This window comes from Neodiprion virginianus, chromosome 1, assembly GCF_021901495.1.
Source record: "Neodiprion virginianus isolate iyNeoVirg1 chromosome 1, iyNeoVirg1.1, whole genome shotgun sequence".
Lineage (NCBI taxonomy): Eukaryota > Metazoa > Arthropoda > Insecta > Hymenoptera > Diprionidae > Neodiprion > Neodiprion virginianus.
In genome coordinates this window covers 26,882,911-26,906,846 of record NC_060877.1, presented here as the reverse complement: position 1 = coordinate 26,906,846, position 23,936 = coordinate 26,882,911, and the positions used below count along the sequence as shown (strand labels likewise).

Sequence of the window (23,936 nt, the reverse complement as noted above, 5' to 3'; positions counted from 1 at the left end):
TGTAACTTTTGACCCGCCACTCGCAGCGTATTCCGACTGCGCCCAATCGATTTCTCTCGCAAAATTACGTCGATATAGTGCTCCAAAGCTCTGATTCCAGCACTTTTCAAAATCGCGAAAATTTTCGCCAAAAACACAAAGGGGTTAGCCTTACTTTTTTTTTGGGCAAAAAACTTTTGGTCTCAGATTCGTTTTAAACGACCCTTATCAGACCAATTGGACCCTCAGGAACTCAGAAGTCGCAGCGAAAAGAGCGTAGGACCAACAGGTGAGAAATGGCGAGCAAAAAAGCACCTGCTGAAAAATGTCGAAAATTGAGGTTCTGGTTTTTTGGCTGTAACTTCTGACCCGCCACTCGCAGCGTATTCCGACTGCGCCCAATCGATTTCTCTCGCAAAATTACGTCGATATAGTGCTCCAAAGCTCTGATTCCAGCACTTTTCAAAATCGCGAAAATTTTCGCCAAAAACACAAAGGGGTTAGCCTTACTTTTTTTTTGGACAAAAAACTTTTGGTCTCAGATTCGTTTTAAACGACCCTTATCAGACCAATTGGACCCTCAGGAACTCAGAAATCGCAGCGAAAAGAGCGTAGGACCAACAGGTGAGAAATGGCGAGCAAAAAAGCACCTGCTGAAAAATGTCGAAAATTGAGGTTCTGGTTTTTCGGCTGTAACTTTTGACCCGCCACTCGCAGCGTATTCCGACTGCGCCCAATCGATTTCTCTCGCAAAATTACGTCGATATAGTGCTCCAAAGCTCTGATTCCAGCACTTTTCAAAATCGCGAAAATTTTCGCCAAAAACACAAAGGGGTTTTTTTTGGGCAAAAAACTTTTGGTCTCAGATTCGTTTTAAACGACCCTTATCAGACCTATTGGACCCTCAGGAACTCAGAAATCGCAGCGAAAAGAGCGTAGGACCAACAGGTGAGAAATGGCGAGCAAAAAAGCACCTGCTGAAAAATGTCGAAAATTGAGGTTCTGGTTTTTTGGCTGTAACTTTTGACCCGCCACTCGCAGCGTATTCCGACTGCGCCCAATCGATTTCTCTCGCAAAATTACGTCGATATAGAGCTCCAAAGCTCTGATTCCAGCACTTTTCAAAATCGCGAAAATTTTCGCCAAAAACACAAAGGGGTTAGCCTTACTTTTTTTTTGGGCAAAAAACTTTTGGTCTCAGATTCGTTTTAAACGACCCTTATCAGACCAATTGGACCCTCAGGAACTCAGAAATCGCAGCGAAAAGAGCGTAGGACCAACAGGTGAGAAATGGCGAGCAAAAAAGCACCTGCTGAAAAATGTCGAAAATTGAGGTTCTGGTTTTTTGGCTGTAACTTTTGACCCGCCACTCGCAGCGTATTCCGACTGCGCCCAATCGATTTCTCTCGCAAAATTACGTCGATATAGTGCTCCAAAGCTCTGATTCCAGCACTTTTGAAAATCGCGAAAATTTTCGCCAAAAACACAAAGGGGTTAGCCTTACTTTTTTTTTGGGCAAAAAACTTTTGGTCTCAGATTCGTTTTAAACGACCCTTATCAGACCAATTGGACCCTCAGGAACTCAGAAATCGCAGCGAAAAGAGCGTAGGACCAACAGGTGAGGAATGGCGAGCAAAAAAGCACCTGCTGAAAAATGTCGAAAATTGAGGTTCTGGTTTTTTGGCTGTAACTTTTGACCCGCCACTCGCAGCGTATTCCGACTGCGCCCAATCGATTTCTCTCGCAAAATTACGTCGATATAGAGCTCCAAAGCTCTGATTCTAGCACTTTTCAAAATCGCGAAAATTTTCGCCAAAAACACAAAGGGGTTAGCCTTACTTTTATTTTGGGCAAAAAACTTTTGGTCTCAGATTCGTTTTAAACGACCCTTATCAGACCAATTGGACCCTCAGGAACTCAGAAATCGCAGCGAAAAGAGCGTAGGACCAACAGGTGAGAAATGGCGAGCAAAAAAGCACCTGCTGAAAAATGTCGAAAATTGAGGTTCTGGTTTTTTGGCTGTAACTTTTGACCCGCCACTCGCAGCGTATTCCGACTGCGCCCAATCGATTTCTCTCGCAAAATTACGTCGATATAGTGCTCCAAAGCTCTGATTCCAGCACTTATCAAAATCGCGAAAATTTTCGCCAAAAACACAAAGGGGTTAGCCTTACTTTTTTTTTGGGCAAAAAACTTTTGGTCTCAGATTCGTTTTAAACGACCCTTATCAGACCAATTGGACCCTCAGGAACTCAGAAATCGCAGCGAAAAGAGCGTAGGACCAACAGGTGAGAAATGGCGAGCAAAAAAGCACCTGCTGAAAAATGTCGAAAATTGAGGTTCTGGTTTTTTGGCTGTAACTTTTGACCCGCCACTCGCAGCGTATTCCGACTGCGCCCAATCGATTTCTCTCGCAAAATTACGTCGATATAGAGCTCCAAAGCTCTGATTCCAGCACTTTTCAAAATCGCGAAAATTTTCGCCAAAAACACAAAGGGGTTGGCCTTACTTTTTTTTTGGGCAAAAAACTTTTGATCTCAGATTCGTTTTAAACGACCCTTATCAGACCAATTGGACCCTCAGGAACTCAGAAATCGCAGCGAAAAGAGCGTAGGACCAACAGGTGAGAAATGGCGAGCAAAAAAGCACCTGCTGAAAAATGTCGAAAATTGAGGTTCTGGTTTTTTGGCTGTAACTTTTGACCCGCCACTCGCAGCGTATTCCGACTGCGCCCAATCGATTTCTCTCGCAAAATTACGTCGATACAGAGCTCCAAAGCTCTGATTCCAGCACTTTTCAAAATCGCGAAAATTTTCGCCAAAAACACAAAGGGGTTAGCCTTACTTTTTTTTTGGGCAAAAAACTTTTGGTCTCAGATTCGTTTTAAACGACCCTTATCAGACCAATTGGACCCTCAGGAACTCAGAAATCGCAGCGAAAAGAGCGTAGGACCAACAGGTGAGGAATGGCGAGCAAAAAAGCACCTGCTGAAAAATGTCGAAAATTGAGGTTCTGGTTTTATAGCTGTAACTTTTGACCCGCCACTCGCAGCGTATTCCGACTGCGCCCAATCGATTTCTCTCGCAAAATTACGTCGATATAGTGCTCCAAAGCTCTGATTCCAGCACTTTTGAAAATCGCGAAAATTTTCGCCAAAAACACAAAGGGGTTAGCCTTACTTTTTTTTTGGACAAAAAACTTTTGGTCTCAGATTCGTTTTAAACGACCCTTATCAGACCAATTGGACCCTCAGGAACTCAGAAATCGCAGCGAAAAGAGCGTAGGACCAACAGGTGAGAAATGGCGAGCAAAAAAGCACCTGCTGAAAAATGTCGAAAATTGAGGTTCTGGTTTTTTGGCTGTAACTTTTGACCCGCCACTCGCAGCGTATTCCGACTGCGCCCAATCGATTTCTCTCGCAAAATGACGTCGATATAGTGCTCCAAAGCTCTGATTCCAGCACTTTTGAAAATCGCGAAAATTTTCGCCAAAAACACAAAGGGGTTAGCCTTACTTTTTTTTTGGGCAAAAAACTTTTGGTCTCAGATTCGTCTTAAACGACCCTTATCAGACCAATTGGACCCTCAGGAACTCAGAAATCGCAGCGGAAAGAGCGTAGGACCAACAGGTGAGAAATGGCGAGCAAAAAAGCAACTGCTGAAAAATGTCGAAAATTGAGGTTCTGGTTTTTTTGCTGTAACTTTTGACCCGCCACTCGCAGCGTATTCCGACTGCGCCCAATCGATTTCTCTCGCAAAATTACGTCGATATAGTGCACCAAAGCTCCGATTCCAGCACTTTTCAAAATCGCGAAAATTTTCGCCAAAAACACAAAGGGGTTAGCCTTACTTTTTTTTTGGGCAAAAAACTTTTGGTCTCAGATTCGTTTTAAACGACCCTTATCAGACCAATTGGACCCTCAGGAACTCAGAAATCGCAGCGAAAAGAGCGTAGGACCAACAGGTGAGAAATGGCGAGCAAAAAAGCACCTGCTGAAAAATGTCGAAAATTGAGGTTCTGGTTTTTTGGCTGTAACTTTTGACCCGCCACTCGCAGCGTATTCCGACTGCGCCCAATCGATTTCTCTCGCAAAATTACGTCGATATAGTGCTCCAAAGCTCTGATTCCAGCACTTTTGAAAATCGCGAAAATTTTCGCCAAAAACACAAAGGGTCTAGCCTTACTTTTTTTTTGGGCAAAAAACTTTTGGTCTCAGATTCGTTTTAAACGACCCTTATCAGACCAATTGGACCCTCAGGAACTCAGAAGTCGCAGCGAAAAGAGCGTAGGACCAACAGGTGAGAAATGGCGAGCAAAAAAGCACCTGCTGAAAAATGTCGAAAATTGAGGTTCTGGTTTTTTGGCTGTAACTTTTGACCCGCCACTCGCAGCGTATTCCGACTGCGCCCAATCGATTTCTCTCGCAAAATTACGTCGATATAGTGCTCCAAAGCTCTGATTCCAGCACTTTTGAAAATCGCGAAAATTTTCGCCAAAAACACAAAGGGGTTAGCCTTACTTTTTTTTTGGGCAAAAAACTTTTGGTCTCAGATTCGTTTTAAACGACCCTCATCAGTCCAGTTGGACCCTCAGGAACTCAGAAATCGCAGCGAAAAGAGCGTAGGACCAACAGGTGAGAAATGGCGAGCAAAAAAGCACCTGCTGAAAAATGTCGAAAATTGAGGTTCTGGTTTTTTGGCTGTAACTTTTGACCCGCCACTCGCAGCGTATTCCGACTGCGCCCAATCGATTTCTCTCGCAAAATTACGTCGATATAGTGCTCCAAAGCTCTGATTCCAGCACTTTTCAAAATCGCGAAAATTTTCAGATTTGCAGATTCGTTTTAAACGACCCTTATCAGACCAATTGGACCCTCAGGAACTCAGAAATCGCAGCGAAAAGAGCGTAGGACCGACAGGTGAGAAATGGCGAGCAAAAAAGCACCTGCTGAAAAATGTCGAAAATTGAGGTTCTGGTTTTTCGGCTGTAACTTTTGACCCGCCACTCGCAGCGTATTCCGACTGCGCCCAATCGATTTCTCTCGCAAAATTACGTCGATATAGTGCTCCAAAGCTCTGATTCCAGCACTTTTCAAAATCGCGAAAATTTTCGCCAAAAACACAAAGGGGTTAGCCTTACTTTTTTTTTGGGCAAAAAACTTTTGGTCTCAGATTCGTTTTAAACGACCCTCATCAGTCCAGTTGGACCCTCAGGAACTCAGAAATCGCAGCGAAAAGAGCGTAGGACCAACAGGTGAGAAATGGCGAGCAAAAAAGCACCTGCTGAAAAATGTCGAAAATTGAGGTTCTGGTTTTTTGGCTGTAACTTTTGACCCGCCACTCGCAGCGTATTCCGACTGCGCCCAATCGATTTCTCTCGCAAAATTACGTCGATATAGTGCTCCAAAGCTCTGATTCCAGCACTTTTCAAAATCGCGAAAATTTTCAGATTTGCAGATTCGTTTTAAACGACCCTTATCAGACCAATTGGACCCTCAGGAACTCAGAAATCGCAGCGAAAAGAGCGTAGGACCGACAGGTGAGAAATGGCGAGCAAAAAAGCACCTGCTGAAAAATGTCGAAAATTGAGGTTCTGGTTTTTCGGCTGTAACTTTTGACCCGCCACTCGCAGCGTATTCCGACTGCGCCCAATCGATTTCTCTCGCAAAATTACGTCGATATAGTGCTCCAAAGCTCTGATTCCAGCACTTTTCAAAATCGCGAAAATTTTCGCCAAAAACACAAAGGGGTTAGCCTTACTTTTTTTTTGGGCAAAAAACTTTTGGTCTCAGATTCGTTTTAAACGACCCTTATCAGACCAATTGGACCCTCAGGAACTCAGAAATCGCAGCGAAAATAGCGTAGGACCAACAGGTGAGGAATGGCGAGCAAAAAAGCACCTGCTGAAAAATGTCGAAAATTGAGGTTCTGGTTTTTTGGCTGTAACTTTTGACCCGCCACTCGCAGCGTATTCCGACTGCGCCCAATCGATTTCTCTCGCAAAATTACGTCGATATAGTGCTCCAAAGCTCTGATTCCAGCACTTTTGAAAATCGCGAAAATTTTCGCCAAAAACACAAAGGGGTTAGCCTTACTTTTTTTTTGGGCAAAAAACTTTTGGTCTCAGATTCGTTTTAAACGACCCTCATCAGACCAATTGGACCCTCAGGAACTCAGAAATCGCAGCGAAAAGAGCGTAGGACCAACAGGTGAGAAATGGCGAGCAAAAAAGCACCTGCTGAAAAATGTCGAAAATTGAGGTTCTGGTTTTTTGGCTGTAACTTTTGACCCGCCACTCGCAGCGTATTCCGACTGCGCCCAATCGATTTCTCTCGCAAAATTACGTCGATATAGTGCTCCAAAGCTCTGATTCCAGCACTTTTCAAAATCGCGAAAATTTTCGCCAAAAACACAAAGGGGTTAGCCTTACTTTTTTTTTTGGCAAAAAACTTTTGGTCTCAGATTCGTTTTAAACGACCCTTATCAGACCAATTGGACCCTCAGGAACTCAGAAATCGCAGCGAAAAGAGCGTAGGACCAACAGGTGAGGAATGGCGAGCAAAAAAGCACCTGCTGAAAAATGTCGAAAATTGAGGTTCTGGTTTTTTGGCTGTAACTTTTGACCCGCCACTCGCAGCGTATTCCGACTGCGCCCAATCGATTTCTTTCGCAAAATTACGTCGACATAGTGCTCCAAAGCTCTGATTCCAGCACTTTTCAAAATCGCGAAAATTTTCGCCAAAAACACAAAGGGGTTTTTTTTGGGCAAAAAACTTTTGGTCTCAGATTCGTTTTAAACGACCCTTATCAGACCAATTGGACCCTCAGGAACTCAGAAATCGCAGCGAAAAGAGCGTAGGACCAACAGGTGAGAAATGGCGAGCAAAAAAGCACCTGCTGAAAAATGTCGAAAATTGAGGTTCTGGTTTTTTGGCTGTAACTTTTGACCCGCCACTCGCAGCGTATTCCGACTGCGCCCAATCGATTTCTCTCGCAAAATTACGTCGATACAGTGCTCCAAAGCTCTGATTCCAGCACTTTTCAAAATCGCGAAAATTTTCGCCAAAAACACAAAGGGGTTAGCCTTACTTTTTTTTTGGGCAAAAAACTTTTGGTCTCAGATTCGTTTTAAACGACCCTTATCAGACCAATTGGACCCTCAGGAACTCAGAAATCGCAGCGAAAAGAGCGTAGGACCAACAGGTGAGAAATGGCGAGCAAAAAAGCACCTGCTGAAAAATGTCGAAAATTGAGGTTCTGGTTTTTTGGCTGTAACTTTTGACCCGCCACTCGCAGCGTATTCCGACTGCGCCCAATCGATTTCTCTCGCAAAATTACGTCGATATAGTGCTCCAAAGCTCTGATTCCAGCACTTTTCAAAATCGCGAAAATTTTCGCCAAAAACACAAAGGGGTTAGCCTTACTTTTATTTTGGGCAAAAAACTTTTGGTCTCAGATTCGTTTTAAACGACCCTTATCAGACCAATTGGACCCTCAGGAACTCAGAAATCGCAGCGAAAAGAGCGTAGGACCAACAGGTGAGAAATGGCGAGCAAAAAAGCACCTGCTGAAAAATGTCGAAAATTGAGGTTCTGGTTTTTTGGCTGTAACTTTTGACCCGCCACTCGCAGCGTATTCCGACTGCGCCCAATCGATTTCTCTCGCAAAATTACGTCGATATAGTGCTCCAAAGCTCTGATTCCAGCACTTATCAAAATCGCGAAAATTTTCGCCAAAAACACAAAGGGGTTAGCCTTACTTTTTTTTTGGGCAAAAAACTTTTGGTCTCAGATTCGTTTTAAACGACCCTTATCAGACCAATTGGACCCTCAGGAACTCAGAAATCGCAGCGAAAAGAGCGTAGGACCAACAGGTGAGAAATGGCGAGCAAAAAAGCACCTGCTGAAAAATGTCGAAAATTGAGGTTCTGGTTTTTTGGCTGTAACTTTTGACCCGCCACTCGCAGCGTATTCCGACTGCGCCCAATCGATTTCTCTCGCAAAATTACGTCGATATAGTGCTCCAAAGCTCTGATTCCAGCACTTTTCAAAATCGCGAAAATTTTCGCAAAAATGTAAAGCGGGGCAAAAAAATGAAGAATATAAAGACAGCAGCCCTAATGTGCTTCGATGTGACAACCGAAAATTGTACCGTGAGATGTTCCGACGGTAGAGTTGCGTACTTATTGCAGAACATCAGAGAATTTCTGATTTCGACACGATGCTGGCTGCATTAAACTTCTGAGTAACACAGTCTTCTCAATTGTAAGCCCAAACCAGTACTTGGCCTGTGTGTACTCACCGAATGACGGCGATACAAGAAATTAATAATGAGAATAAATATCTTTCAAAATTCGTAGTAAAACATTCATTTTATTAAAGTATAGGTACCCGAGACAAGAATGTATACATAGATCATGAATACAAATAGATCAGATGTAATAATGATGCAGAGACCAAGAAGTATAAATGTATGTGCGGTCCACGTACGACATTGATGTATGTGATTCATTCATGATTAATACGTGATGCATACTACAAATCTTTCAAATTTCTAGGAAACATACTAGATTATCTACTATAATCGGCTATAATGTGACAATAAAAGAATTGTTCGTTTCGAAATGGGATTCAATTCGACACGCAGTCTTTATATTCCATAACAATAATAATCAGAATTAGGAGTAGGAATGGGAGTGGGATCAGGAGTAGGAGTAGGAATAGAAGTAGGATCTGGAGCAGGTTCAAGAGTGAGAGTAGGAATAGGAGTAGGATCAGAAGTAGTCGTAGGAGTAAGATCAGGAGTAGGAGTGAGTTTGAAGTAGAAGTAAGAATAGTAGTAGAAATAGGAGTATAGGAGGAGGGTAGGAACGGGAAGGCTAGGGGAGTGTAGGGTAGGGTAGGGTATGGTATGGTATGGTGGGGTAGGGTAGAGTAGGGTAGGGTAGGGTACTACTCCTACTCCCGCTCCTACCCCTACTCCTACTCCCACTTCTACTTCTCCCCCTACTCCTGATCCCACTCTTATTCCTATTCCTAATCCTGAACCTACTCCTGATCCTACTCCTATTCCTACTTCCACTCCTGATCCTACTGCTATCCCTACTTATACTCCGGATCCTACTCCTCTTCCTATTTCTACTCCTGATCCTACTCCTATTCCTACTCCTAGTCGATTCAATACTTTAGTATGTTATACTCATAGTGCACACATCCTCGTCCTCCTCGTCCACCTTGTTCTCCTCGTCTTCCCCGTCCTCCTCCACGTCCACCTCCGACCATCTCCAACCACCGCCAACATCCTCCAACAACCACTGATAACCACCTCGAGTTATACCTGCAATAGTAATAAATATTTTCAGTGTAAGAACACATCAAAAATATTGTGTAAGGATTAATATAATTAATTAATTAATATGTAATCAATTTTATTAGCGCATTTGAAGCTACTGAATATGTGCTTGCGCGAAAAATGAATTAAAATAATGTATTGTATCGAGTTCGAAAAATTTTCGAATATAATTACAATTGCCATTAAATATTATAATAATGTTATACTCACTGTGCAGAAATCTTCGTTCTCCTCGTCGTCCTCGTCTTCCTCCTCCTCATCCACCTCGATCACCCGCAACCAGCCTTTACCACCTCTGACCACCCCCAACCACCTCGGGTTATACCCCGATTACTAATAAATATTTTCAGTGAAAATTAGAACACATCGAAAATATTGTGTAAGGATTAATATAATTTTGTATTGACACATTTTATCAAGAAGATTATGAGAAAATTATAAAATATTATACAAATTTTACTAGCGTATTGATAGCTACTGAATTTGGGCTTGCGCGAAAAATGAATTGAAATAATTTGTTGTAAACATGACAAGTTTAAAAAATTTTAGATCAAATATAATTACAATTGCCATGAAATGTTATAAAAATGTTATACTCACCGTGCACAAATCCTCTTCCTCCTCGCCCACCTTGTTCTCCTCGTCTTCCTCGTCCTCCTCCTTCCTTCCAGAGTTTCACCAGATAGTGGACCTGGAGTGCAGAAACTACGAAGCGCTTGTCCCTGAAGTCGAGTTTCACTAGCTAGTGTACCTGGAGTGCAGAAACTACGGAGCGCTTATCCTGGAAATCGAGTTTCACCAGGTAGCGGACCTGGAGTGCAGAAACTACGCGGCGCTTGTCCTGGAACTCGAGTTCGACCAGGAAGCGGACCCGGAGCGCAGGATTCAGGAGGTAGAGAACCCGGTACTCGAAATCTCCGGAGCGCGATTCTTATACGTCCGCTTTACTGCGCGGTTGTTTCCAGACTGAGGAATTCGGCTGGCCGATTTTAGGTCGGTGACGTCAAGAGAAAAGAAAATTTGGGTGACGTCACTTTCTGCATATCCGATTATCCGAACAATCAAACTTTGGTGTCGAACTTTAATACTATGTATGATATATGATGTATAATGACTTTAGTCTTTACATTTCAGACAAGGTATACGCACTTTATCTTTTCTGCCGATTCCAGATTCAAGCGGCTAGGCCCTTCGATGGTCAGCTGTTGACTTAAGATATATTCTTCAGTCAACCGGTCAGCTAATAACGCTGCCGTTCTGCGACAGTTGGATGATAAAAATTTTTGCCCGTACCATTCAAATGTGTGTTAAAATATACTCGAATTTTTAAGCTTCGTTCGATCTTTCCCTATCAAAAAAAAAAAAAATATCGCCGACAGTCACCTTTTTAGGTCTCTAAATCAGGACACTACGTTAAATACTGTCTCATATACAGAACATCCATTTCATCTAGATCAAAATTAGCGCATCCGTGATGTATTACAGTTGCGGTGAATTTTTTTCCATACGAACACTTTTCGAAAAACAATTCTGCTTCTCTACCCAACGTAGATACTTCACTTGCGACTAACTAAAACAGCGTTCCGATTCTATGCCTACGAAAATTCAAAATCGAGAAAGCAAATGAAAAGTTGTAGGAATAATTATAAATATTAATGATTAACTTAGTTCTTGACCTCTGTGTGTTGAATGGGGATTAATTCTTGGATATGAAGGTCATAATAATAACGTAGAAAAACTTATTGACGTTACGGCCCAAGGTGAGGGCCCTCGTCAAGACGAAATGTATAATTGGATCTGTTCAATCAATACACCAAATAAAATTAAAATAATGACGAAATTGAATTGAATATGAACATTAATGTTATAGAATACAGGGAGGAGCAGGGGAACGAAGAGGACGAAGTTTTTCGGAGGAGGTCGGAGGTGGTTGGAGGTGTTCTGAAGTGGTAGAAGGTGGTAGGCGCTGGTAGGAGGTGTTAGGGGGTGGTTGGAGGGGGTAGTAGGTGTTTGGCGGTGGTTGGAAGTGATCGGCGGTGGTCGAGAAGGACGAGACCGACGGGGCGGTGGGGAGAAGGAGGACGGGGACGAGCTGGACGAAGGGGACAAAGGTGGTTGGAGGTGCTCGGAGGTAGTTGGGGGTGGTTGGCTACGGACGCGGTGGTTGTTGGACGCAGTTGCGCGTCTTCTCACGGGGATGATCGAGCTGATCGACGTTTCTAAGTCGCAGTTGTCTTACGTACTCACTTTGAACCCTTTGAACCGACTCAATCTCAAGCTTCCGTATCGACACTACGTTGGCTGCTTCGAATGTCGGTGCGCACTTGTTAGGTATAGTTGATAGAGCAAAACCCTCCTACGCTCCCAGGCCCACCTCCCTTGCCCGCCGAAAACTGGTCGCAAAAATTTACCCAGGGGTATCCGTCTTTATATTCTTCAGTCAACGCTTCGATTGACTCGGGTTCAACGATAACTAAGCGTTCTAAATCCACACATAAATGATATTTATTCCTTATCAGAAATTGCAGAAACGCGTTCTTTAAATATATTTGACATGCAAAGGTTATGCGTACAGAACTTGGGGTGTTGAATGAAGTTAGAAAATCCAAATGCCCGTATTTAGGATAGAATTTGAAAAGTAGCCGATCGGCTTCGAACTCATCCTCATATAGGAGTATTTACATTTTTGCCACCACAATTGACCATAAAGTTTAAACGCAGTTACGTATGTGAATGGAAAATTTGTCAACATATGACTGAATTTTCATCAATTTAGACAGTATTTGGGGATTTGTTTCATTCTTGCATGAATTTCGAGATAGTGATACAAAAATTTGTTAATCAAACTTCAATAATTCTTGAGAATGACAAATTATGTAGTTTTATATAAAAAATGTGTTTTTAATAAATATTGATACAAAAAACAGGACACAAAATATCTACAGTGGTTACAAAGTTCAATACAAAATTACATGCCTTGGTGTTATAAAAAAATCCAAGGACAAATTTATAACATCTTTTATTACTATTATTAATTGATATTAATTGCTATCATTATCGTTATTCAATATAATAGAATTATAATACTCTGCGATGAGATTGATAGAAAAATATTGTCACGATTCCATTGCTTAGCATCTACTTGCTGCTTTTACGTATTGTATATCGCATACGCAAGAGTCAATCTGGATAGTACATAAATCAATTAATTGAATAGTTCAAACTTAGTTATAGACCAGTTTTAAACTCTCAATTATACTTGTTGAACAATGAAAATAAAGCATACATGTACAATGATCGCATGGTATAAATAATATTCAATCACGTAAACTAGCCTAAAAACGAGCTGGAAAACTCAATTACATACGTTTCCAACAAGATTATAACTGGTCATATCTGACCCATGCTTACAGTTTCATTGTTCGATTTCGTAAGTATTTTTTATGTAGGTTTCTGTTGTAACTGCTTAGTTGATTCTAATTTTTAAATAATTAGGTACCAGTAACTGGTATATGTATAACTTATGTCAAATCGACGACAATAAAACCAAATTTCTTTTTCTTCATGTCCGTAGTTTATTACATTTTCTTTTTTCTCTTTCCAAAAACCAGTTGAATATCTTATTCAACACGCCATGTACACAGATTATCCTATTTATTCCGTATACAAATCTAATATTCGAATTACATACCTGTAACTCACAATAAATCAGCTCTAACAATCCTTCCGATGATAATCGAGGGTTATACAAGTGCCTCGGTATGATAGTGATGATAGTGATGATGAATATGTTCATGAACATGTCTCCGACCAGCAGCTGCAGCAGCACCTTGAGAAAACTCACGTTCTAGCCAACGAACAACCTGGGCCATGGCTCTCGCCTGATCCTGCTCTCGTGTGGCATGTTTCAATTGATGTTTTTTACCCGGTTTTCCACTATTCGGCGGATGAATATGAGCTTCGTTTCGCTGATTATTCGTGTGCAGATTATTACATTGATTATTAGTATGATTCTGGTTATTAGTATTATTAGGATTGGTCGAGTTTAGATTATTCGGGGTGGCTGAAGTGGTCAGATTTTGCGAAACTGTATGCACTTGTCCATAACTTTCGGCCGGATGTGGTGGGGTACATGTCTGAGGGCTGTGGTGTATACGCGGCTTCCTCCCATTCCCCCTAGGCTTTGCTGGAACATCGGGCAAGGAATTTGGATGATGAGGTTGCTCCCGAACTGGCTTGTGATAGGTCGGTTGACGAGGTGTTTGCAGCGGTCTACATCTCTGGATGTAAGGACTCGAGGGTTCCGTATATGGACTTCGAAGTGGAATGCGTGCTTGCTCGTTTTGGTGTCGTTTCCTAGAAATTTTTTTAAGGTAACTAATCATATATATTGAGAAAATTATTATAACGAACGACACATTTTATAATTCGTTTCCAAAAAATGCTTGGCTTTTATTTCGAGACGCACCTAGATGCGTGAAAACTGAGATTGTTTTTCTCCATGTTTGCTTGAATAATTTCGAGCAACTGCTGTCTTTGCATAGCACCACTACGCTTTCTGGGCTGATTTGGAACCAGAGGTGTGAGAGGTGTTAACAACGGTGATGCGTCGCTATCTTCGCTAACATCACCTTCTGAACTGTTTGAGTAAGGTGAAGGCAAGTGAGGTACTGGCCCAACTCTTCTTCTAAGTTCTTCTTGCTTCGATTGACTTGCTGGTAAATTTCTAGCGTCATCTTCCGTTGGACTATCCGCTCCATGCTCTGACTGAAAATTATATTTAACATAGAAAAACGCAGTTGTAGCACATTCTTGCTGCTGACAATGTTTCAGAGATATCAAGTATTGCTATTACGGCAGTTCAATTAAATTCAGTGAATAAGTATGAGTGTTTGTTCCATCTTTCCTTTTACTCAAACTTAGAGTTTAAATATTCAATGTATAAAGTTCCCAATATTATAATAACAGCAAAGTTTACCTGACATCGATGACGTTGTACTCTTCTCCTCCTGGGAACTCTGCGAGACGCATGTTTCGCATGACCGCAGGAAGTAACATGTTTAACATGGCAACAAGGTGCTGGGGCAGGTAAGCTTTGAGGAAGGTTGGCCGTTTTTACAGGTGTTACATGTGCTTGACCAGTTCTCTGATCTGGTGATACAGTCAGTTTTACTTTAATTGTTTTACTGCCACATGGTGGGACTTGAATTGAAGCACCCAGAGTGTCGTAAATAGTTGTAACCAGTCCGGCAATATCATCTTTGGTGATCTTGCCATGACCATCAAAGTCGTACAAGGTGAAGGAAAACTCCTGCCTTCGTCTATCGCCCTCTGCTACAGAAACGTCGCACTCGAACTCCTGAAACAATCGTAAAAAATGGTGTGTTTTAGATTAATGAACTTTCATTGAACGAATTCAATTCTTTCTCCAGTATACATAACGCCTACGGTATAGACTCTTAGAGTGGTCGACATCGAGCCTTAAAATTCTCTACGTTTCTTAGTTAGGGATAGAAATCTGGGTGCAGAGGAATTTTGATAATCATCCGGCTTAAATTTAGTCCAGCCGACATAATTCTTTCTCACCTCAAAGCTAAGCTGTCTCGTTGCATGGGAATTCGTCTGATCTTCATTGACGGTTGGCGGTGTTGGAGTCGTAGGAGATTCCGGCGGCGTAAGCAAGGGCAGCGGTGGAGGTGGAGAGCTGCTGCACGGCGCCGCGACGCCCGCCAGCAACTCTTCGGCGTCGCTCCCTTCGGGACCTCCGCCAACAACTGTAATTCGAAAGTAAAATAGGCTGTTGAAGAACGACAAGTTTTGATGCATTATAGGTATTCTACATATTTAATTACAGAAGCGTGTGCGTGCGGGATAGCGATTTGATTAATTGTTGATCCTTCGTTGACCTTCAAATTATGAGTTATTGTACCGAATGAAGAATTAATTTGCGCGGCATAATTCCTTTTAGCGCTCGATGGAATTACCTCATTAATTTTCATTCGTTTCAAGCAGTTTTACGACCGGACGTTCGTCGTTCTTCGATTCGCTATACGTACACAATTGATACGCATACGTTCGAATGTAAATAGTTACACATACGCTGATCGACCGCACAGAACTCAGTTAACGATAATTGGTATATTATTTCGAATTATATTTAGAGTGCCAATACACTGAAAGGAGGATTAATCTTCAAAAACCGTGTAACTGACCTTGTTAGCACTTGTGGTAAAACATCAAAGTTCTTACGTTGTAAGCTCGGTTCGTTCGGAGGCCGTTAATTACGACTTAATATTATCTTTCGATAAAAACTATCACCACGTGTGATAAGTGCGAAGACTTTAGAAAAGCTTTGAATTATACTTTATCCTGACGTTAGACCGCATCTTATCTACGGTACCAATTTCATACGGAATGATCCAGCAAATTTTGTATCCATTTTGTCCGACTTCGTTGTTATGCGCAATAGAGTTTTGATTCTCAAAACGTATAAAGAGAATGTCTATACATAATAGTAAAAAAAATAAATTATACACACGTTATCGCTAGTGACTCGAACCCCGAATGCGTGTATCTGCTTTCTAGATTTATTTGCTAGTATCAAGCGCTACCTCAGAACATTTGAAAATATCAACACAAAGTTGAGTTATAGATATGAAATTTTCATCTTATATATTCAAGCGAATGAAGCAAGCAGACCTGTGTAGTTAAACGTCTTCCCGCATTTCAGTATATATAGTTACTTTCGACGTACCGAATGTATTTTCGACATATAATATATTACAAGCCCGTTCCCAAAAATGCAAGGTCCGACATCCAGCTATGCAGACATCATTTGTCTGCGCAGCTCTTTCAACGTTTGTTGCTTTTCTATTACGCTTTGCTTTTGCTGTATTCCGAGCTCTTCCGCTATTATACGAAATGGGCGATATTTCATAAGCCTCGCCAAAATGTCATCCTTTCATCTCGGCAAAATCAGAATTCCAGCACACAACCAACCATGCCCCCCTTCCTTCGCCACTCGTTTCCCAATCCTCTGTTACAACCCACGCAGAAGGGAAGTGAAAATAAAGGAAAGAGCATTTAAAAAAATCGAGTAAAAAACACCAGATTGATCAGCATGAGAGCCTCCGAACGACTGTATTGATTCGTACAGGTCTACCAAAATTTTACTCACGCGCATGTTGAAACGCGTGACCAGCTTCGTCGTTTGCATTACAAACACTATTTGATTGTTATAACCCAGTTACTGTAAAATTTCCTCTTCTGCGAGAAGGATGTTTCATTTAAATCCGTACGTATTATCAACTTGTACATCGCAACTGCACTGTTATTTTTCAAAAGACGCAATCACAATCCATGCAACAATCAATTGTCGATAAATACAGTCGTTAATCGTAATCGAATAGAAAAGTTTTCGATAATTTTCGTGCTTTTCCTTCGGTAAAATAATTTTCTACATTGTAGCTAGATCAGAGACTGTCTCTCCCTGTGCGTGTATCGTTGACCATTTTGGTCAAGCCTACAGGTCGTGATTCCGTGTTTTGTGACTTCAATAAAACTCCGACAGTTGGACCTCTTTCTTTTTATCGTCTCAAAACCTAAAGTAGATAGACGAACATCTTAAGGCAAGTTTAGTAGTTTTAGATTGTAAAACGAAAGAACGAACGAACAGCGGCGGCGGCGGCGGCCTAGGTATTTTCCTAGAAGCAAAAGCATCTACGGGCTGTGTGTCGGTTGGCGGCGGCCCTCTTGGTTCTCTAGCCGCTATTATTGTTGGCTTCCAGGAAGAGAGGCCCAGCCGAACGCCTCGTTCGTTCGCCGCTCTCTCCCTCGTCGTTTTACCCCTCCCTCCCTCTCTCACTCTCTCTCTCTCTCTCTCTCTCTCTCTCTCTCTCTCTCTCTCTCTCTCTCTCTCTCTCTCTCTCTCTCTCTCTCTCTCTCTCTCTCTCTCTCACGCTCTCTTTCTCAATCTCCTGCGTTTTCTCGTTCGTTCCTTTCTAGAACTTCAACTACCCGTCTCGCTTCGGATGCATTTTTCTCTAGCCTACCCCAACTACCAAACATAACCACCCTTCGGGCGGGTGTAACAGCTTGCAGGGCCGTACTTTAGTCGATCGTGAATAAAACTCAACGCCACATTGAATTTCTGCATACTACAATAACATGATGATTTTTCAAATCTTCAAAATAACCTCGCAACTAGAAATACATGTACATATGTACTTAGATTTACTCATATTAGATCAGCTTGCGGGCGAAAAGTTTTCCCAAGATCTACAATTAACAAGAACATTATTTATGATGTATCCAAAAACAAGTCAACACAAATCACGTGGGAAGCAAGAAAACTTTTGATATCAGAGCTGTAATATCGTTTTCAACATTTGCGGAAATCTTACAAATATTTCAGATTCGGACACAGAACACGACGTACCCCGTAGCAAATATCCTACACCATGTACTTGATTGCGATACGGATAATCGATCGAAACCCCGAGATATTTTTGAACCGTCAATCTCGCCGCCTGCTAAACGCTTTACAATAATCATTGTTCAACAAACGAGTAATCCCTAGATTAATGCAAGATAACGAATGTACACTAAATTGCTACAATCCATCTACAATACACACGCATACAGAACATACATACGTGCATCTACATGCCGCCGACCGCATATACCGGAACGTATATAGATTACAGACTCAAGAGTTTTATCAATTCATAGCCGTAGATCACTTTAATTTTTGTTCCCAATGTATACACGCACTTCGAATACAATTTTTATAGTACCGTCAGTGAATATAAGAGTCATTCACGTAATTCAGAACGATATAAGATTCAAGTGGATGGGAAAACGCACGAACAAACTATCGACTACGGAGATGCGCGATAGTATATGTAGTATAATCGCATAAAATATAAAGTACGTGCCCTAATCGATATAAACGCGGTAAATTAGTTTTTCAAGTGATAATGAGTATGTATTACGTATGTATATATATATATAGGTATGTGCATACCGAGCACGTGTGCATGACTATATTATGTGTATACACGTGGAGCGTATAACGGCCGTTGGACGTGTGAATTTGACTGACAGTGAATCCGGCATCGGAGTTGAAAGACGGTGACGAATGATACTCCCGGGTGGGAAACGTGTTTTCGAGATATTTCTTAATCGCCGAAGCGAGATGTTACGCGTGTGGGTATACGGATATGGGTATAGATGGGTTAGGTACGGGTCGTTCGTTCCTTCGTTTAACGCGACCATGATGCAGGGCACACGTAGTAACGGTGTATAGGATAATAAAATAGCGTAGGCGTCATCATCGGGGGATCAGCGGTGTGGCCGACGAGTGGTGAGCGTAATTCCTGTATACTAGAGTCGACTTTGACCGGACGTGAACCGAATTTTCGAGAGGCGGTCATCGGCGCGGTCAGGAGGAAGCGAAAGGGAGGAAGAACACGATCCGACGACCCCGGTTCGGCGTTGAAGCCCCTCTGGATGGAGCAGCAGGAAACTATCGTATCGAGAGAAACGTAATCTTAATTGAGTAGTGCGCGCTCAACGGTAGTAAAGAGAAAGAGCGAGAGAGAGAGAGAGAGAGAAAGAAGGAGAACAAGAGAGGGAGATTGTGGACCCCGATCTTCATTCGGTAATTGAATGATAGTCGCTTCAACATGGGTACATACTATGACTAGATTTTTAAACAGGCTATACGCGCGGGCAACAGGCAGCTCTGCACTCAACGTCTGAAAACGTGTGTAAAAAGATACAGACAACTGCACGTACAGTTTTTGAAATACGAGGAAATATAGGGAAAGAACCGCGGGCCGGAGGGGCGGCGGGAGGGTGAAGAGAGGGGGGAGAGGAGAAGGAAGGGAGGTCGGAAAAAGGGAGAGTAATTTTGCTCGGAGCTGCGGGGCAAGATGGGGGTTGATTTTCGTGCCGCCTGAGACCACCCTTCGCGCTGCTTCGCTTCTATGGGGAACCGAAACGAATGCAGCGTCGAAGGGGCCAAGGCCACGAAGGCCACGAGGCAGTGTGTTTGTCGGCCCATTTTCAAACGCTCGACCGTATATAGTACCCTGGCCCTGCTGCAGCAGACGTATTTTCAAATCAATGCAGACGCCCGTCTCTCTCTCTCTCTCTCTCTCTCTCTCTCTCTCTCTCTCTCTCTCTCTCTCTCTCTCTTTCTCTCTCTCTCTCTCGTTATTTCTTTCTCGCTCTTTCCCGTTTGGTCGGCTCGCTGAGCTGCTCTCAGCAGCAGAGGCAGTGAAAGAAACGGGCTCATATCGACGATGAGGAGACGGCATTGGTATTTTTGGATACAAACTTTCGACTGGATGTATTTTCGAGAAGGGTTGTTGGTATTGTTGTACTGCAGTGTAGAGTGCACGTGTTATACGTATATGTACGTGGTGTGTGTGTGTGTGTATATTATTATAAAAGTTAGGTGCCGACGAAACACGCGAATTCGATCTTATTCAACGTGCAGGTGGTGTTACAAGAGATGTATCGATGTAGGTCGGTTTCTCTGATCCTGCAGTTAATAACAGTTTTAACACAGATAAACATTCAGTGGCGGCGTTACGACCGGTTGGAAGTTGAACCAATAAACAGACCGGATGTCTATTAATGACATCCTTGTTTTCGTACAGCTGATTACAAGACGGTGATTTACATTATTTGATACAAGAAACACGCTGCAAGTCGTAGGCCAAATTTTAAACGTACGACGACCGGAGCCGGCGAAGAATTCGAATGTAGCGAAAAGAAGATGAGATAAAAATAAAAACAAGAAAATAGAGAACGTAAAAATATGCGGAGTTCAACGAACACGAGGAGGGCAATGATATGCGCATGGTAGAGTGAGGAGTAGATAACAACTGAAAACTCTTTTCGGCCAGGACCGGTAGATGGGTTATAACGCACACGTAACACGACCGACGGTCGGCAGGGAGGGAAAGAAAGAAAGAAGAGAAAATAGAAGGAGAGAAAAAAAAAAAAGAAAACGAAACGCAAGGGATTGAAAGAGACAAACGAAGGCATATTACTGTCCGTCCCTTTGAGCATTGCCGACGCCGAGTGGCGTCGCGTTTTCGCCTTGAAACTATTTCTAAAATGTGTGCCGACAAAAGCGATATGGGTAGGGGGTACGCGAACCTTTTCTTCGAGATAGTTGCTTTGATCTGCGGCCGCGGTTAACGGTTTTTAACAGACTCCCGAACGAATCTTACCGCATGGTTTAGGCATTACCGTACACAACACCCATAAGCATCGTACGGCAATGACGATTTTTAATTGACTTTACCGCCGGTGTGAATCGACGTTAATGCGGACCCGGCAAAGCAACAAGCCTCGCCTTTCATCTCTCGCCTCTTTCCTTCTCTTTCACTCCTCACGACATTTAAATTGCCGACAATGGAGTATACTTCCAACTGTCTCGCGACTGCGGGCTCGGCTCGTCAATGTGGCGGTGGTCGGCATATGTAATAAATACACGTGTGCCCGGGAGTTACCGATGCAATTATACTTAACTAGAATGCAGCCGTGGAGTTGCGTGAAAACGCATGCGTAACTAATGCGTACGTGAATGCGTAAATCTCGAGGCGTGTAGCCCTCCGTTCCTCTTTGCTGCATGAATTATTAAAAATGTTAACCCACGGTTTAATCGCATTAAGAAAGTGCAAACGGAATATGCATCACGTGCTGTACACGCTTACGACCAATTACCATCGTCATATATAATCGAGTTAAAGTACCAACTAAAATTGTTTTCACTCGACTTTGCAGCAGCAGCAGCGGCAGGAGGAGGTAGGAGGAGTAGTAGTAGTAAACTTGAATTTCGGAGAGAGGGAAAGGATAAACGAGATACCGAGATTTCCGCTCTTGGCCGCGTGGGTAGGTAGGTAGATGGATGTGAAAAAATGAACGCGACGTGTACCTACAAAAATGTTATCATCACGTATTCGTATAATGAGGCCGCATAATTACTCCCGATATAGAACGGCGGTCCAAGTGGCACCTACATCCATCCGTCCATCCATCCATCCATCCATCCATCCATCCATCCACTCCATAAATGTTCCTCAGTCCCCGGTGCATCACGCTGCTTGTGTTGCTGATGCTTCTGCTGCCGCCGCCTTTGAGCGCGCCGAGTTCTTTGAGTAATGTAGAGCGCTTAAAATCTTGCTTAATTATGTTTGAGAGGGTTTCACCGTTTCACGTACGTAGGTATGCGTAATGTAAATACCTACCGAAGCTCAAATATGAATATCTTTTATTTAGTCACGTTTATACATGTACACTGTCGTCTCGATAGGACTGGCGTGCCTCTTATATTTTTTCCGATGATTCTAGCACGATTATTATCTACGCTATACAATTACGCAACGTCGCACGTATGTAACGTTCGTTAATGCCTTGAGCTACCGGCCAACTTGTTTTCGGTCCGAAACAAAATGCGAATTCGATTCTTTCCGAATTACGTAAAATGACTCGCTATCTCTCAAATCGGCTGCACCACCAGTTATTGTCACGTAATTTGTGTAGAATTGAACTCGCATTTTGTTTCGGACCGAAAACAAGTTGGAAAACAAGCTGCTCGGCATCGTTACCTCGAGACAAGAATTGCTCAAGTCTTGGTTGCTGCGGTTTAATTAACCGCCTCCTAGATGTCTAGAGTTACATATGCTAGACGCTTGGGCATGTATACGTATGTACATGACTTAAAAAAGAGACGCAGAGATTCCGTACCGCGTTTGCCGCGTTCCTTTAACCGATGCGGCACATACACCGCGTACGACTCGCGACAAGACGAACAATTTCGAAGAAAGGGAGATAAACGAATAATAAGACAGCGCTCGTTCTCGACCGACAAGAAAATCTCTCCCTAATCTCGCTTGAGCCTCTCCGCACACGATTTGTTCAAACAAGAAAAATCCCCCGGGGCCCCGTTACCAACATTTGAGAGCTCTAGGCTTTGATCTGATGACACGCACACGCACTCGCACATACGCGCGCGGTTACGAACCGAGGCATTTCCTAGAGGTGGTTTTTAGAGAATCTCTGCATCGTAGTAGAAAATATGGAAAGAGCCGAGAGGCTCGGGAATATTACCAGAAAAGGGCTTGTAGCCAGCGAGGAACCTTGCACGACACCACTTGACCAATCCAGTAGCCATAGGGCCCTCATGCGTAAGGACGCACACACTGTCAAACTGTTGGGCCTCCGTCTCACGCACTTTAACTCAACTTTTCTTGTAAATTCTTCTTCTTCTTCGTCGCTGTTTTTTTCCCTCCTCGATCTCTTATTATTATTATTACACCGCTACTGTTTATAGCGTTTATACTCGTTGTATATTATTTCACCGTGGATGCAGGGGGGCCGGCAGGGTATCGGCGTTACACTTAACTCGAAAACTTCAAAGAAGAAAAAACCCACGAGTAGTATTATAATACACTGCGCAGCGGTCAGGAAGCAAACACCTTGTGCACCATCATCTCGCGTTAATATACACGCTTGTTACGTGGGTAGTAGAGGTGGTGGTATGTTTATAGTAAACAACGAAAGACCAGCTTTTCTCCCTGCTCTGCAAGCTCACAGTCCTCTCTCTACTTCTCTGTATCACTGTATAACAAGGTACACGTATGTACATATGTATATACATATGCATTTACATGTTTTAGGGACGAGCCAGTTATTTATTAGGTCACTAAAGTCTCATGTGTGTGTTACGAATATTATCCTGCTAATTAAGTGCCTCCGTGCAGGCAAGTATTTATTGTGTTTAATACTATCGTATATAATACGTAGGTACGTAGCAGTACGTATAAAATAATTGTTTGTAAAGGAACTTTTTAGTGCCCGCTCGAATTCCAAACGCAAAAGAAAACTAAATCAGTTTTTGGAAGACACGACGCGCGCCCCCGTGCGACTACATCTACGAGCGTAGTTTGACTACGCGGCGATTGCCCCCTTGCCTAAACCGCAGGCTCCGTTCTCCCCTCCATACCCTCGGATTATACAAGGTGTACTCTCACACACTATGCGCGAACGCTTTTCGCGCAGCGCATCTGTGACGTAGACAGTCTACGCGGGTTGCCGTTACCAGGCGTAAACGCCACCGAATATCAAACAGAGAATCTCACACTATTACAAGCCCGTTGAATTTCAATTTTCCTTCTTACCACCGTATATATCAATTTTCTATTTACTTGACGTGATTTCCTCGGTACAATATTTTCGGGACTCATTTCCTCCGTTCAGCTTTTCGAACTAAACTTTATCTACATACATACGACGTATAAAATTAATGAAGAAAACTTATGCAAGCCGGCTAGTTATCTAATCCGAATGTATGAGCTGAATACGAGAACGGTGAAGTTTCGTATTTCAGCGCCTGACGACAGGCAGCCCGACCGGCAGTGCGATGCTGGTAGGCGTGACGTCAGAGGAGGCGAGTTGTGAGCTCACCTTGTATACTTCCACCCTGGTCCCCACCCTGAGGTTGTTCTGCCTCACGTTCTCTCACCCTCTCCTTCTCGTTCTCTTTCATTCTGCTTCGCTAGTTCCTTCTCTCTTTCTCATTCTCGACTG

The 23,936-nt window shown here is 42.8% G+C and overlaps 1 protein-coding gene across 1 annotated transcript; it reads right to left on the bottom strand.

Annotated features, from left to right (window-relative positions):
• Positions 1-12,230: 12,230 nt before the first annotated feature.
• On the bottom strand, positions 12,231-23,283 carry LOC124303333 (protein naked cuticle homolog 1). The gene is made up of 5 exons (XM_046760433.1): positions 22,458-23,283; positions 14,916-15,103; positions 14,308-14,688; positions 13,798-14,096; positions 12,231-13,685 (listed from the first exon to the last, which is right to left on the bottom strand). Exons 1-5 carry the CDS (start codon positions 22,519-22,521, stop codon positions 13,073-13,075), a joined length of 1,545 nt encoding a protein of 514 aa, XP_046616389.1. The 5' UTR covers positions 22,522-23,283; the 3' UTR covers positions 12,231-13,072.
• Between the last annotated feature and the right edge of the window lie 653 nt (positions 23,284-23,936).

Excerpts from the sequence above, each read along its gene's own strand:
- LOC124303333 (XM_046760433.1), bottom strand. The coding sequence starts at position 22,521 with ATGGCTACTGGATTGGTCAAGTGGTGTCGTGCAAGGTTCCTCGCTGGC. Across the intron at positions 15,104-22,457 it reads TGGCTACAAGCCCTTTTCTG|TTGTTGGCGGAGGTCCCGAA; the intron begins GTAATATTCCCG and ends TTCGAATTACAG. Across the intron at positions 14,689-14,915 it reads CGAGACAGCTTAGCTTTGAG|GAGTTCGAGTGCGACGTTTC; the intron begins GTGAGAAAGAAT and ends CGATTGTTTCAG.